At 42.7% G+C, this 16474-nt stretch overlaps 1 protein-coding gene across 4 annotated transcripts in view; it reads right to left on the bottom strand.

Moving 5' to 3' along the window:
* The window catches only part of ADAMTSL1 (ADAMTS like 1), a 478676-nt gene that overhangs the window by 182013 nt on the left and 280189 nt on the right, over window positions 1–16474 (bottom strand). For all 4 annotated transcript variants that reach the window (XM_053371804.1, XM_053371807.1, XM_053371806.1 and 1 more), the window contains one exon: window positions 3884–4120. In XM_053371804.1, the coding sequence (XP_053227779.1) occupies window positions 3884–4120 (237 nt within the window). The remainder of the gene's footprint in view (window positions 1–3883; window positions 4121–16474) is intronic.

The following is a 16474-nucleotide window of genomic DNA, read 5'->3' as shown; positions in this document are numbered from 1 at the left end:
AGTGTCATGCATGCCTGATGGAAAGTTACAGAGATGCACAAGCCAGGGGGCATTTGGGTTTTAACATACAAGAACAACAACAATGTTGAATAACAATGTAATTGTCAGTGCTGTGCTCCATTTCTCCCTATATCCAAGTGTGTGAAAACAAGGAACACATGCTTCAATGGTGGATGTTATCTATTAGCACTGGAAGGGTTTCTCACATAGGTGTGTCCTGAACTTGGACCTTAAAACACAATCCAGCCTTAGTCCAATACGATCTGGCAAGCAGATTGTTAGTTGACTCAAGAATGCTCCAAATCCACATCTTGTCCTGAGCTCAAGCACTTTAGCCAACTAGCGAGGGGGTGGGGAAAATTAAACACATTGTCCCCTGGAGTCGCTTATTAATAAATTGAGAAACAGCCAACAGCAAGGTCTTCTGACTCGACTAAGCTCACTTCTCAGAAAGACCATTGTGTCCTCTGATGAAATAAAGAGACATGTCCCTGTTTCAGTTAATTACAGAGCTGAGATAAGTGAAGCTATGTGCTTTATATCACATTCCATTTAGCTTAAACATCTCCCTCAACAATAAAGACGTGGGCCAGGTCAGAACGCAACACTGAAGAGAAAGAGCGCTAGGGGAAAAACAACCATAAGACACAGAAAGGAAATTCAGTTCAAATGCTAATAAAATGTCAGGAATTATATGGGATTATGGATGGGGAGAGCTGTGAAACTTGGATTTGGAACGACAGTAAAGTTCAGAAATGCTTGCATCCTTTTTTTTGTTTTTGTTTTAATTCAGTGAGTCAGTCTGGATTCATATTTGACCCCAAAGCTTTAGGAGCCAGAGGTTTAGATGAAGTAATTTTATTATGTATCATTATAAACATATAATGTGTTAAATGCATGTATTATTTAAACACATAAGAACTTACGTATTGTCTTGTTGGGTCAGACAATGGCTGGTTCCAATTCAGCTTTGTTTTTTTCCAACAGTGGACAGCTGGATGTCTCTGAGAGCTCACAAGCATTATGCATGCAAATAACATTTCTGAAACTGACGTTGCTAATGTTGAATTGCATCACTTGTACTCAGATTGGTTATGCTGGCATTAGCCAATGCTGAGTTAGAAATGGCTGCCCATTTTCACGGGGGTGATGGAGCTGAGCAGGAGTTGAAGAGGAGAGGAAGGTTTATTTTGTATTTTTTAAAATCAAGTATCGGGGCTTATCAGTAAAGTGGCAGCAGGCCTGCATTCTCCCTTCTTTAACGGAATTGTTCTGTACAACAAACCCACAAATCACTGGATAACTGTGACACAAGCCTGGTGGCACAGAAAAGCTTTCAGTATTTTGAAATTAATAGAAGACATCTGAAGGCAGCCCTGTTTAGGGAAGCTTTTAATGTTTAAGAGGTTATTGTATTTTAGTGTTCTGTTGGGCGGGGTATAAATAATAAATTATTATTATTATTATTATTATTATTATTATTATTATTATTATTATTAATGAACCTGCAACCCTCAATTGAGATGTCTAATGGAGCCCACACCCCATCTTTGGCTCACACAAGATGGGGGCTCTGTTAGACTTCCCCACTGAGGGGCAGGCAGTCGCTCTAATATTATGAAACTCTAACAGACATACAAATCCTAACAATCACAGGGCCTTTCCATTCTGGAGAAACATATAGCTGTTGCTAATACTGACAAGAATACAATGGTACCACAGGTTAAGAACTTAATTCGTTCTGGAGGTCGGTTCTTAACCCGAAACTGTTCTTAACCTGAGGTACCACTTTAGCTAATGGGGCCTCCCGCTGCTGCCGCTGCGCCACCACCGCACAATTTCTGTTCTCATCCTGAAGCAAACTTCTTAACCCGAGGTACTATTTCTGGGTTAGCAGTCTGTAACCTGAAGCGTCTGTAACCTGAAGGGTCTGTAACCCGAGATACCATCATATTGGAAGCCCCAGCTTTTTTGTAGCTCCATGTGCACATTGGACTGATTGAAACCATAGAATACGTTTCAGTCTTTCAGACTTTGCCTGTTGTGTCTAATCCATAACACAGAACACTGATATCAAGGGCATGACCATAGAACTGAATGGAGCTGGAATGAGTGCATTGTTCATTACGGAAAGAATAGGTTGTATCCAATGTTAGTTGTCCTCAGAGTAGACCTGCTGAAGTGAATAGACTTAGAATTCCTGCTCCGTGATTGCAGTCATGGGATTGTTGTCTTTCACATGATGGTGTATGTTTTAACTCCACAGAGTGGAAAGTGACGGAGACAGGATGTTTGTGTTACTGTGTTCTGTGAAGTGGGACTATTGTCCTTTGTCCTTTTTTTCTTTGCTGTCTGATGCTAGTGAGAGAGGGAGCCATGTTGCAGTGCTCCATGTGTGTTTATATGTAAATAAAGTAGATTAGCCAAAATGCTGAGTTGCTGAGGTCTGTTTAGCAAGCTGCGAAGACTCTGTGGATCCCTAAGTGTGCCGATGTCTGTTGGCATTGGTCGCTGTGATGTTTGGGCTGAAGAAAGCTTTTGAAGCTCCCGAACGAATGGCCAGGAGGGAGAGAACATGCCAGTTGGGCATGTGTCTCTACCAGGGTCCTACTCGAGTGTAGGATGAGCTCCTGACATAGACATGGCTAACTTAGGTCCATTCATTTCAATGGGTCTATTCTCAGTGGACTGTACAGTCGTACCTTGGAAGTTGAATGGAATCCATTCCAGAAGTCCTTTCGATTTCCAAAACATTTGGATACCAAAGTGTGGCTTCCAATTGGCTACAGGAAGCTCCTGCAGCCAATCGGAGGCCATGGAAGCCCCATCAGATTTCGGCTTCCAGAAATAGTTCGCAAACCGGAACAGTCACTTCTGGGTTTGCGGCTTTCAGGAGCCAAAACATTTAAGAACTAAGCTGTTTGAAAACCAAGGTACAACTGTAGTTGGGTACACAATTAAGTATTTTGAATAGCAGTATCTCTAAATTGATAAATTACGTACATGTTGGGAAATGTGAATTCAACAGCCCCCCCCCCCACTTTCTCACACGAACAAACAAGGAACCACAATGCAACCAACTGAACTCAACCAACCAGGCACCGGACCCACTAATCTCTCGCAATGCCAATAAACATTTAATTAAGGTACGAATAAAAGGCCTACTCACATAATGCTGACCCAATAGTTTACACAAACGCTATGTAACAGAACGAAAGAACATCACATTCCCATCTTTTTCCTATCTTCCCCCATAACGGCATGATATCTAGAACAGTGTTTCCCAACCTTGGGGCTCCAGCTGTTTTTGAACTACAATTCCCATCATCCCTGACCACTGGTCTTGCTAGCTAGGGATGATGGGAGTTACAGTCCAAAAACAACTGGAGGCCCAAGGTTGGGAAACACTGATCTAGAATGATAGTGTCTCATACAAAACATAAACGAATTGTGAAAAAGACTCTAATCAAAAAATGGAGATGCTATATGAGCTTTCCACCGCTTGTTTGTTTTGTAACACAATAAAATCTCTAATAAAAAGGAATTAAAAATTAAAAGGGAATGGGAATGAAAAACCTGAAAGGACTACCTTGAAAGGGTTACCTTTTCAGGCTGTTTTAACAGGAAGAGCTGGCACAAACTTAAAAGAAACTGGGGGGGAGGAACCCCACTGTTGATAAAATGCATTTCAGAAGCAAATATGTAAGTGACTCTGAAAATGAACGCACACTTTAAAGAAGACTGTAGGAGCAAGCACCATGGAGGAGAGCGGGCAGGGGAGAGATTAAAACACAATACATACAAAAAGACAAAAGACACAGGAAAAGGATGTGTGGGGTGTGTGAAAATCAGCAAAAAAAAAAAAAAAAAGTATGGTCCTTACTTGGCACAAGCCGCTAATGCACATATCTAGCGATTCAGTGTAGCACCGGGTCCCATCCAGCACTTTAGGAGCCAATTCCACAACAAAGCTTGTCCCTTTGGCCTGGCACTTTAAGGAGCATGGGTTGTCAGGATCATTCGATACAGGGAGCCATTCGTAAAACTGCCCCTGGTACTTGACGTCGTTGTGCGCCGAACATTGCTGGGTACGAAAATCACCTGCTTCTGGAGGGCAGTCCTAAGGAGAAAGAGAAGAAGGTCAGGTGGTCACTTGTAAATGGGCTAATAATTGCGTGGCGAGTTCCCGCCTCCCCCCAGTGGAAGTAGACACATGACACAAATATTTAGGATAATGAGCAAAAAATTGGTTACAGGAATGAGCGGTATTGGCTTAGGCATTGGTCCTAACCGACTATCCGGCTTCAGCCCAATTGCTTGAAGACTGGGAAGGGTTAACCACCAGTAGGGAGAGTCCTGCTGATGCACATCAACTAGGAACTCCCCCGGGGTCACCGCTCGGGGGCGTGCCTTAGCCCCTCACCTCCATAGGCTTCGGACAGGGCCATGCCCCCTGGAATCCTTTACCGGACTACCCTTCGATATTCGGGGGAGGTGATGGCGCTTCCTCCCCCCCTTCATCTACATGACAATACCTCTACCAATGCCTAACCGCCAATGCCGAGGAAGTTGTGACGATTTGCTACGAGGCAGGCGAAAAACCAAGTGGCTGGTGCCAATTTGCCAAGTGGAAAAAATTCCTACCAGGCCCCTTAACGGCAACCAACCGAGGTCCATAGCAAGGTCAAAAGGAAAATGGGAGGGTGGGAAACCCGATGAGCTGAGGTGGCAAAAGAGGGAGATCCCTGGCCGCGCCAGTGTGATATCGCGCAAGCCACGCCCTCCCTAGGCCAGCTGATTGGCTGGCCAGGGGATGACCCGGCAAGGGATCCCCTCAATCGCGCGGAGGCTGAGAGCCAGCCCCTGCACACATAGAGAGGGCGTGAAGCCCGCAACTCCACCTCCTCTCAAGTTCGGAAGTGGTTTTGTATTCTCAACACGGGGAACTCAACCGAGTCTATATATAATGTGGTCATAGGCAGAAATCAGACAGCAGTTTTAAGGGAGTCGAAAGTGGGCATTGCACAAAGACACACACACTCCTTTCACTGCACTAGTGACATTGGTGAGACAAGTTTTCTTGGTTTAATGCGAAAATTTGCAAAATCTGTTTTGCAGAGGCAGCCATCGGGTATGAATCCCTCTTTGGGACTGTCCTGAAGAAGTAGAAAAGATTGTCTCTCTCCATCCAGAAGCAAACACATCAATTGAAGTAGCTCATGACATTATTACTAGAGATTCTTCAACTATGTGTTATTGAGGGACAAGTTGAAGAGGACAAAGCGCCATGTGTTTTAGTGTATGAAATATATTTTCTCCTCTCACAAAAAACTGCCTGTTGTTCAACATTTCTTCTGACTTTATGCACATATACAGACCTAGCCAACTGTTCTTTCTCCTTTGAAAAGGGAGAAGGGGGGGGGAGGGAGGAATCAAGAAAATTGCTTGATTCAAGTGTTTGTTTATTTAAGCATTCTTTGCTAGCGTTTCTTTCCAAAACGACCTAAATCAGTCAGTGAAGCAACGTGAGCCAGAAAAATGCTCTGTATATTTGTATTACTTCAACCTGGCTAATGCAAGCAGAGATTTTACAATCCACAGAATCAGCAACTCTTCAGAATTTTTTTCTGCTTATCACGAGTTATTTATTTATTTATTAAATACCCCTTGTTGACCTCTCAGGGGAGGTTTCAGACAAGTTTTGGGTGCAAGCATAGTATCTCTAATTTGTGCTAAGCAATTTAAAAAAACCCCAGTTTAGCTGTTAACGTTACTAAAGACTAATCATATATTTGGCTAGATATCTTAGCAGAGGCAATTATTTTCTGTAGTATTCAAGATAAAAGGTTTATCCAACTTTCAGTAGCTTTGAACCCCCCCCCCTTCTCCCAGAGCTACTTCAATGACCATTTCCTTTAGTTAAACACACCCATTATCGTAGTGGCTGTTTCTAGAGAGACTGTGGATATATCCAATTTGGTCACCCAACACAAAATTTGATGGCAAACACTCTCAAAACCTTCAAAAGAACTCTTAAAGCCTGACCCTATGCATATCTGCTAAGAAGGAAGTCACACTGGGTCCAATGAGACTTACTGTCAAGTAAGATATAGGTAGGTAGCCGTGTTGGTCTGCCGTAGTCGAAACAAAATAATTTTTAAAAAAAAATTCTGGTGACTTCTGTTTCAGTGTATCTGAAGAAGTGTGCATGCACACAAAAGCTCATACCAATAACAAACTTAGTTAGTCTCTAAGGTGCTACTGGAAGGAATTTTTTTTTATTTTGTAAAGTAAGAATATTTAAGACTTCCTGTAAAGTAAGAAAATTTAAGAAGGCAGCTTAAGAAGAGCTACTCACACCTTTGGTGATTAATTCAATCTTTCACATTTTCCATAGTTTAAAATTGCTCTTGGCAGTTTAGCCATAAATCAGTTTAAACCACTTACTCTTTTCTTCTTCACTTGCAATTGTAAATAATATCCTTGTGTATCCATTGCCTGACAGAATAGCTACATTTTTTAAAGAATAAAACTCACTATTTCCTTATGGGTTATATTAAAACCACTCTTCAGTTATCTACTAGCAAGTAACAGTTTCTTCCAGTATTAGCAGCTTGCCTGACCCCAAACATTGCTTCCTCCAATTCCTTTATCTCGTTTTTGTCACGGGGGTCTGATTCAGTTCAAGAGTCACTATAGCATGTGGGGCACCATGTGGGAAGACTCCACTGCTTCTGAAGGAAAAGGATGGATGGCAGCTAACAGATTGAGGTTGAATCCTGACAAGACACAAGTACTGTTCTTGGGGGACAGGGGGCAGGTTGGTGTGGAGGACTCCCTGGTCCTGAATGGGGTAACTGTGCCCCTGAAGGACCAGATGAGCAGCCTGGGAGTCATTCTGGACTCACAGCTGTCCATGGAGGAACAGGTCAATTTTGTGTCCAGGGCAGCTGTCTACTAGCTCCATCTGGTATGCAGGATGAGACCCTCCCTGCCCGCAGACTGTCTCACCAGAATGGTGCATGCTCTAGTTATCTCTTGCTTGGACTACTGCAATGCGCTCTACGTGGGGCTACCTTTGAAGGTGACCCAGAAACTACAACTAATCCAGAATGCAGCAGCTAGACTGGCAACTGGGAAGACCTACACTGGCTCCCAGTACGTTTCTGAGCACAATTCAAAGTGTTGGTGCTGACTTTTAAAGCCCTAAACGGCCTGTCCAGTATACCTGAAGGAGCGTCTCCACCCCCATCGTTCTGCATGGACACTGAGGTCCAGCGCAGAGGGCCTTCTGGCAGTTCCCTCATAGCGAGAAGTGAGGTTACAGGGAACCAGGCAGAGGGCCTTATCAGTAGTGGCGCCCTCCCTGTGGAACGCCCTCCCACCAGATGTCAAAGAGAAAAACAACTACCAGACTTTTAGAAGACATCTGAAGGCAGTCCTGTTTAGGGAAGCTTTTAATGTTTGGTCGACTATTGTATTTTAATATTCTGTTGGAAGCCGCCCAGAGTGGCTGGGGAAACCCAGCCAGATGGGCGGGGTATAAAAAATAAATAATAAATAATAAATTATATTATTATTATTATTCTGACATGGGAACAAACCACATTGTAGATGTCTCCCACATGGTCCAGGGCTTCTGAGGTCACCCAGGCTGCACGAGAAGAAGCTGTCCTCCTGCAGTCGCTACCACACCAGAAAGAAAAAGCAAAGTTCTTGTGCTTCCTGTCCTCTGTCTCTTTCCTTTACCACTGAAAGCAGAACTTCTGCATATAACAAGGGGAGAAAGTTGTGGCAAAATACAAATACAAAACCTCCATTTTTGGACTATGAACAGCAGTGCAGGGAGGCTGTTCTATATATTGTGTCCTTCCATAGTGTCCTAAACAGCTCGTCTCAGGGGTGATTCTGTTTCTTCTTGGCTGAACTAGAATGAACCTGGTTCAGCCCCTGACCCCTAGAAACAAGCAGTCAACACACTGCGAAAGCCCTGTGTGAGCATTCAGTGAGCTTTGGCCCAGATCAGCTGGGTCTGGTCTGAAAGGGTGCTCCATGTAAACAGCCTGAGAAACTATTAAAACAAGTGTACCTCCCTCCTAGTTCCCTTTGCACTCCTTTGTTCCACAAGGGCATGTAGCCTGGTTTAATAAGCTTGGCTTATTCTAGCATTCACAGAGCCAAGCTAGATCTCTTGTTTGGTTCTGTCTTGGCTCATCCTACATAATGTTCCGGCTTGGGCCGATTTATTTTTACAGAGATAAAAGGTCCAATAAACCCTACAGATATATATATATACACACACAGAGTTCTCAATCTTGGTTCACCTGCAAGCCAATAGGATTGTTTGAGCCGTTTGTTTTCTCAAACCAAAGGAATAAAAAACGAACGGTTAACCTAGCACGTTCCTCGGACACTGCAGGTGATCAGGACCAAAAGTTAAATGCTACGTTGCCTTTGATTTCCACGATTAAAATAATAACATGGATTTAAATAGCCAAGTATGTGTTTAAAGAAGTTTCCTGTGAAACTTGAAGCTCTTTGGAGAATAAATATGAGCACTCAAAAAAGCCTACATGCATACTTATGCCACGGGCCCTAAGGCAGGAATGAGTGGATTTCAACCTCTAGGGTGAAGGGCCAGCACAAACATACAATGCTAAATCCCAGCTAGAGTCAAAATCTTCAGGCCCAGCAAAATACCTTCTGTGACTTCCCTACTTTATGAGGCATGCAGCACTGTTGAGAGACACTCAGATTTTTTAGAAGCTCTACAGGCAAAATGCGTTTGAAAGAGTGGCTTGCCCATCTGCAAAAGGCCATTGAGAAATCACAAATGGTTCTGTGGATCTTTGGGGGCTTCCCCAGAAAAGGTAGATCTGGATTAGAGGGATGGCGTGGGATATGGGCTGGCATTCTTAAGCCAACAATGTCATACAAATATTGCAAAAACAAGTGTACTGTATGTATGCATAGGGACGCGGGTGGCACTGTGGGTTAAACCACAGAGCCTAGGACTTGCTGATCAGAAGATTGGCGGTTCAAATCCCCGCGATGGGGTGAGCTCCCGTTCCTCGGTCCCTGCTCCTGCCAATCTAGCAGTTCGAAAGCACACCAGTACAAGTAGATAAATAGGTACCGCTCTGGCGGGAAGGTAAACAGCGTTTCCGTGCGCTGCTCTGGTTCGCCAGAAGTGGCTTAGTTATGCTGGCCACATGACCCGGAAGCCGTACGCCGGCTCCCTCGGCCAATAAAGTTAGATGAGCGCCACAACCCCAGAGTCAGCCACGACTGGACCTAATGGTCAGGGGTCCCTTTACCTTTACGTATGCATAAGGAGCACAATAAGCACCCATGCAGAAGCACCTATGGATTCAGGTGATTCTGCAGAATTCAACAGAATATCCATGACCAGAAAGCAAGAGTTTGGGATTTTTATTTTATTGTACAAAGGTTATTCCTGTAAAGAGTTCCATGCTTCAAAGGCACTGGAATTCTAATTACCAAAACAAGCAAACCTCTGGAATGGTTTGCTTGGAGAGGAAGAGTTTCAAAGGGGAGTAAATTAATAGGTGACCAAAAAAAGTGGCTGAAACCGAAACCATCTTAATACAGAAGTTTGACTTATTGGCCTTAGGTAGCTTTCATTCAGATATGACTCTGCAAGAGGCAATACAGTGGTACCTCAGGTTACATACGCTTCAGGTTACAGACTCTGCTAACCCAGAAATAGTGCTTCAGGTTAAGAACTTTGCTTCAGGATGAGAACAGAAATCATGCTCCGGTGGTGCAGCGGCAGCGGGAGGCCCATTAGCTAAAGTGGAGCTTCAGGTTAAGAACAGTTTCAGGTTAAGAACGGAACTCCGGAACGAATTAAGTACGGTACTTAACCTGAGGTATCACTGCATGCCTTTTACTGTCATCAAAAGAGAAGTGGAGGCTTGACCTGTAGAGAAACTATTGAAACTAAAGCTGGAATACCAGGATTCAAACATTATCGGCCTTGTGGGCTCAGGGGGTATTTGGGCAACTAAACACCTTTCAGTGTTAGCCTCTTGGTGTGTTGTTGTTTTTTAATAAAAAACACACACACACACCCTTCCCGGAATTGCAATCACAGCCTCTCAAGCCTTATTGTCAGAAATGACAAGATAATTATAAAATTGTTGAGCGCACATAAAACATTACTAAAATGCACGTTACCAATTGTAATTACTGCTGCAGGATTCTGTTGCACATTCATTCCAAGGGGCTGAAAAAAAAGTGATTTCATTCTACATAAATTATTACACTTTCATGTAAGTGGATAGCTTGTGGGTTTGGGGCCCAAAGTCTCAGTGCCTCACTCTTGTAATTTTAGTTTCCAGTGGGCAATTTTTCTCTCAACCACAATCATAGGCTCTGGTTTCTTTTAGTTTTCCCCCTTTTCTTCTTTTCTTAAATAAACGGCTTGATACACACAGATAAATGATACAGAAGGTGCAGGGTTTAGAACCAGAGTTTATCCCACCTTCATTGGCCAGAGCCTCCTTACCTGCCCTGTACAGACACAACAGAGGACCTACTTCCTGTACCTGAGAGAGGTGGGAAACATGCAGCAGGAGCCACTCACAGGTGTTGCATCCTCAGTAAAGAGCAAAGACATCCAAACCGCTGCACCTGAGTCCACCTGACATCTCGGGACCTCTAGTTTGTTACAGGTGATGACAATTATTGCTCTGTGAGGGATCCCAGCAACTCTCAGCACCCTTCACAGACCACACCTGCCAGGATTTTGTGGGGAAGCCATAACTGTTAAAGTGGTGGAAGAGTACTTTAAACACATGGGGAAGATGCGGCCATTGTCTTTCGGATTCTTTGATGAGAGACCCTCTGGTTCAGCACTGAAATATATTTTACAACATTATTTTTTTGAGTGCATTTGAGGAATTCGTAACCTACAGGTCTTTTCTTTCTCTTGAGCGTTTGTTTAATGTCAATAACTATCAACTATTACTCATCCTCTCGGGCATATATTTCCTACAAAAACAATTTTTACTTTAAAGGTGGCCAACCGTTCCCTAGGTGAACAAACCCCTTTCCTTTGAATGCAAACACAAAATGTTAAGTCTTCGTATTTGAAACATAAAACCCAGATTGCCTAAATGTCTCTTGTCCACACATACACAACAACCATTTTTGCCATGACCTTTTATTTGCCCTCACTGTGCTTCATAACGGCAACACAGGTCTGTCATATTCAAATCCCATTTCAAACAATTTCTATTAATCAATGAGCTAGAGAAAAAGATAAGATGAATCCCAGATGTGCTTGATGGAAGTAGATCAGATTACACGGGACATGAAAGGATCGAGCTATTAAAAGTTTACTTGGTAGGTTAGATACAAAGATCTTATCAAGGTTTTTATAATAGAGAAGCAGTTGAGAAGCCTCTAAAACAATTTATAAAATATACATATTGTATATTTCAGGTTCCAAGAGAGATTAACTATATACTATCCCCAATAGGATTAGGAAAGGAGATTTCTGAGTGAAGTCTATGGTATTTTGGTGGGAGATTTGCTGTCATAGCTCACAATGCTAGTTAGTATATGAAGGAGTTAAGGACCACAGAGTTCTAACTGCTAGAGTTGGCTCAATGAGATCATGTCCCATCTTCTCCTGACAGTAGGGAAGTACACACTGTAAGCAAGGAGGTCCTCAACTGGGCTTCCTGTCTCAGACATGTGTCTGAGGCTGCTCTGTTGTATTTCAACCAAGTATTTTACCTGCATTATCTTTAAGCTGTTGCTTAAAGGAAAATGCATGACTGTGACCTCAATTAAGTAACTAAATCATTTTTAAACTCACTTCAGAGTGTGGTCCATTTGATTGCATGAGGATAGAAGTGGGTGTCAGTTGCTTCTTGCACCTGAACAAAATTAATAAAAGGTTTAATAGCCTATTCTTATGCTTCATTCATGTGCCTAATGATGGGGCTGAATGCTCTGCTCCTTGGGCTCTCTGTGTGCTAGCCCCACTGTTTTGAAAACAGGCGCTGGCAGTTTGCTAACTGACCCACACATGCGGGTCTGTAATAATAATAATAATAATAATAATAATAATAATAATAATAATAATAATTTTTTATTTATACCCCGCCCTTCCTGGTTCAGAAAACCGGGCTCAGGGTGGCTAACAACAAATTTAAAACACTTAATTGATGCAACAAAAAACAGCATAAAATACAGTATAAAACGCGAATAACAATAAATTCAGAATTAAAAAACCAATTCAGGGGGGAAATCCATCCAATAAACATTAGATGAACACCAGGCCTAGCTGGCTAAATTAGTCCTATTTGGGTCAGTGAGGAGGCCAGGGGAGAATTAGCTGTGGGATCCCAGAGCGGGTAATCTTCATAAAAAGGGGAGAGGGAGGGAAGGAAGGGGAATAAAAGATCAGGCTAAGTTCAAATTGAAAGCCAGGTGGAATAGCTCTGTCTTACAGACCCTGTGGAAGGAAGTTAAATCCTGCAGAGCCCTAGTCTCATGGGACAGAGCATTCCACCAGGTTGGAGCCATCACTGAGAAGCCCCTGGCCCTGGTGGAAGATAATCTAACTTCCTTAGGGTCTAGGACCTCTAAACTATGATTATTCATGGACCTTAAGGTCCTCTGCAGGGCATACCAGGAGAGGCAGTCCCGTAAATACGAGGGCCCTAAGCCACTCGTAGGGGATTAAATGTAATTGATATATCGTCTTATTAATTCCCACCAATTTTTACGGTTAATCCTATAAGCTTAATAAACAGCAAATACTTACAATACTGCAAGTATTGAGATTAGTCGTGTGGTGGCAACAATATTGTGAGAATTATCTGTTCTGTTTTTCTCCACATTCCCTTGCAAACCGTCTCACAGAATCACAGAAGTGAGGGTCGTCCAACTCCCTGCAATGCAGGAATCTCGACACATGGGGCCTCCCATCCAATTTGAAACCATACTGGACCCTGCTTAGCTTTGCAAATGTGCTAGCAGTTTTATTGCTGCACCGCTAGGAGGTGAGCAAAGATATTTGAGGGGGGCGCCCAGATGAAGCAACCGCTCCTTTCAAGGTGATCAAAGGAACTCTAAGCCAAGGATTTCCAGTGCTCTTCTCCTATAAGCTCCTTCCAAACAAAAGATTCTGTAGAGGGGCAATATACTCGCTAATTTGCAGAGGAGGACATATTCCTGATCCAGCTTCAGCTTCCGTCTTACATTAAATCATTCTTTCATGATTTGTTTAACTGCCATGGAATGTGGAAAGGGGCAGGAGGAGTGTGGTGCTTCATAAAGCAAATTGGCGGTTCCTAGTCATGACTGCATTGGGCTATCTATTTTGAGAAGGATCCGTAATGTGGGGGCAGGTGGAAAGTAAAGGTGACTTTTGGTCTAAGACATAATATGGTTCCCTTGCTTAGGCCATCTGGTTTGTCTTACAAAATTAAGTCTGCAGCATGGAAGATTCAGCGCCTGAGAAGGGAGTTGTACCAGATGGCTTCTGACTCTATGAACTTAGAAAAAGGTATAATCTGAGTATTTAGAAGCATGGAAATTCAGGTCATGTGATGGTTGAGCGGTTCTGTTTGTAGATGAAGAAATAATAAAAGGTTATTTTCAGGAGGAGAGAATTAGTGACATCTTGTCACTAAAAATAGAAAAACCTTTGGCAGCTGAAGGTGAATCTCCAGGAAAGAAAAGGGCTGAAAGAACAGCTTTAAAAATCCATCTTTTATAGGTTTACAATATGGCAGAGAAATCAGCTTTAGAAGTTCCATGCAGCCAAGAAATGTGTGAGTCACTTTTTAAGATTTTGTTTACTTTTCATACCAAAGGGTATATAATAACATAGCAAGTTATAAAAATGTGTCTTTTTCTTTTACTGCGTTCAGGGTCGTTTTTCCAAGAAACAACAAAGGGTATTTTTCTTTCAAAGTTCCAGAATGGTTTCAGACATGTTTAGCTGGGTTTTTCTCCCCCCTCAAGTTTCTACCACAGTTCAGAACACAAATAGATCTTTCTTGCCTCCAAAATAAAAATTTCCTGGCTGGACCCTAAAGCCATTTAAAGAATAAGAATTGGGCTGGCAGAATCATACCAAACAATCATTTAGTCCAGATAAAAGTTCCAGAAGGATGCCAACTTTTTCACTGGCCTTTGCTCACATGCCTCTAAGAGCAGCCTGGCACACATGAATTTAGCAGCTGGAGCTTTTCTTCACCTAAAAATAAAATTGCTGTGATAGGAGGACAGCCAAAAAAAGAGCTCAGAACCCTTACTCCACATGAATTTATCCATGTTCATCCCCACAACAGATAAAGGAGGAAACAAGACTTGCTGGAGCTACTGCTATTCTCACACACACCTTTAAAACAAACTAATGCGGTGTGTACTCCAGAACAATGAAAGGATCAAAAACTCTGGGAAGCAAGGATACCAGATTAAGCCAACCGTAATTGGAAAATAGAGGTGGAGTTAATGCAAGAGGCATCTGGGGAAAGTTTCTTGTCAGATTTATCTGGACTTCTTCAGATTATTATTATGGTTCTGCAACTGTAACTGCACTGAATGTTCCCTATGAGAGAAAGGGTTGCATCTCCCCAGGTACACAAAATAGGATTGCCGGGGCAATAAGATGAACCTTGAGAGAAAAATACGTGTGCCATATGCAGTAAATGAGAAACAAATGTGTACTTATCACACCGAAAATATGATTGTTAGGAAATTCCCTCAGTGCATACTAGACCTGGATATCTTTCCTTAGGTCTCCCCATTTTCACTGTTAATTTGTCAGTTCCCCCTCCTGCTGATTTGATATATGCAATGTATATGCAGGTATATTTTACCAGGAGCAGGCATCCCTTTCATCATGAAGACAAAACCATTTCCCTACAGGTGATTTATCTCTCCCTTGGACACTGAATGAGGAGTTGCTAGACTATCTCTGCAGCATGCATTCTGAGAAGGCAACTTCTGGAAAGAGGTTTTTGTTTTGTTTTTAAAGGGGAGCTTAGACAATCTTTCCTACTCTTTGTAAATTGTTTTGCTGTTTGCATTTGTGCAATGAGTGAGCTCGTGTTGAATTTCATGTAGATGCATATCTATAAATCACTTTCCCACATAAAAGCAGCCGAGGAAGTGGGCGATAAAAAAATTAAATAAAACCATACATCCCTCTCCCTTGAAACACAGATTAAATAAAAATTGGAAGACAGGCTAACCAGTAATGAACCCACACCGTTCATTAAAACGACTCAATGGTAAATTGGATTACAAAAGCTCTCCCAAGTTTCCTGGACAAAGATGTTAGAAAGTGGGCTTTTGTAGTGAGGGCACGCCACATTTTCAGCTCCACCGCATGAAACCCCTACTCCTAACCTCCACTAGCACCAATGGCTTCCCTAAAAGAAAAAAAGACTTAAAACAAGACTCTCCTCAAATACTTATTTGGATTCTGAACCAGGCAATTGTTAGTTCCAATGACATTATATAATATAATAATAATAATTTATTATTTATACCCCACCCATCTGGCTGGGTTTCCCCAGCCACTCTGGGCGGCTTTCAACAGAATATTAAAATATAATAACCTATTAAATATTAAAAGCTTCCCTAAACAGGGTTGCCTTCAGATGTCTTCTAAAAGTCTGGTAGTTGTTTTTCTCTTTGACATCTGATGGGAGGGCGTTCCACAGGGAGGGCGCCACTACCGAGAAGGCCCTCTGCCTGGTTCCCTGTAACCTCACTTCTCACAGTGAGGGAACTGCCAGAAGGCCCTCGGAGCTGGACCTCAGTGTCTGGGTAAAACAATGGGAGTGGAGATGCTCCTTCAGATATACTGGACCGAGGCCGTTTAGGTCAGCACCAACACTTTGAATTGTGCTCGGAAACATACTACTAGTGGCCTTTTAAAACATCGTTCATGTGTAGAGGTGCCCACTGGAGCCTCAGGCCACACAGTTGCGCCCAATATTACATTACAGTCCCCCTGTTTCCTTGGATTTCTGAGCAAAGGAACAGCAAGAAACACCAACCTTCTTCCCGTGGACAGAGATATGTGAACTTTTATTTTGAAGAGACACATTTCAAGTGCATTAGCCAGAAGATCGAACCTATCCTAAGAACAACATTTTTATTTTTTCTATTAAGGAAAGATTATTCTTTGTGTTGGAAAAGTTCAGCTGTTCCTATAAACAAGGGCTCCGAACTTAGGTGTAATCCCAGCTTCCCAGCAGGGTGATCCAGCAACAACAAACTAATGCAGAGAAGCATCTCGTTACATTCTGCTTCCTTTGGGGCTGGCAGCAGCAGAACAAGGCAAGGAGCAAGCTGGCCAGTATTGTGCAAAACAAAATAAAACCTGTGAGAGTCTTTTGAATCCCATCAGCTTGGACAGTGTCTCTTTCAGTTCTCCCATGCTATATTCAGTGGAGCCACCGTATGTCTCCCAATT

This window comes from Podarcis raffonei, chromosome 17 (assembly GCF_027172205.1).
Source record: "Podarcis raffonei isolate rPodRaf1 chromosome 17, rPodRaf1.pri, whole genome shotgun sequence".
NCBI lineage: Eukaryota > Metazoa > Chordata > Lepidosauria > Squamata > Lacertidae > Podarcis > Podarcis raffonei.
This window is presented reverse-complemented; position numbering and strand designations above follow the sequence as displayed.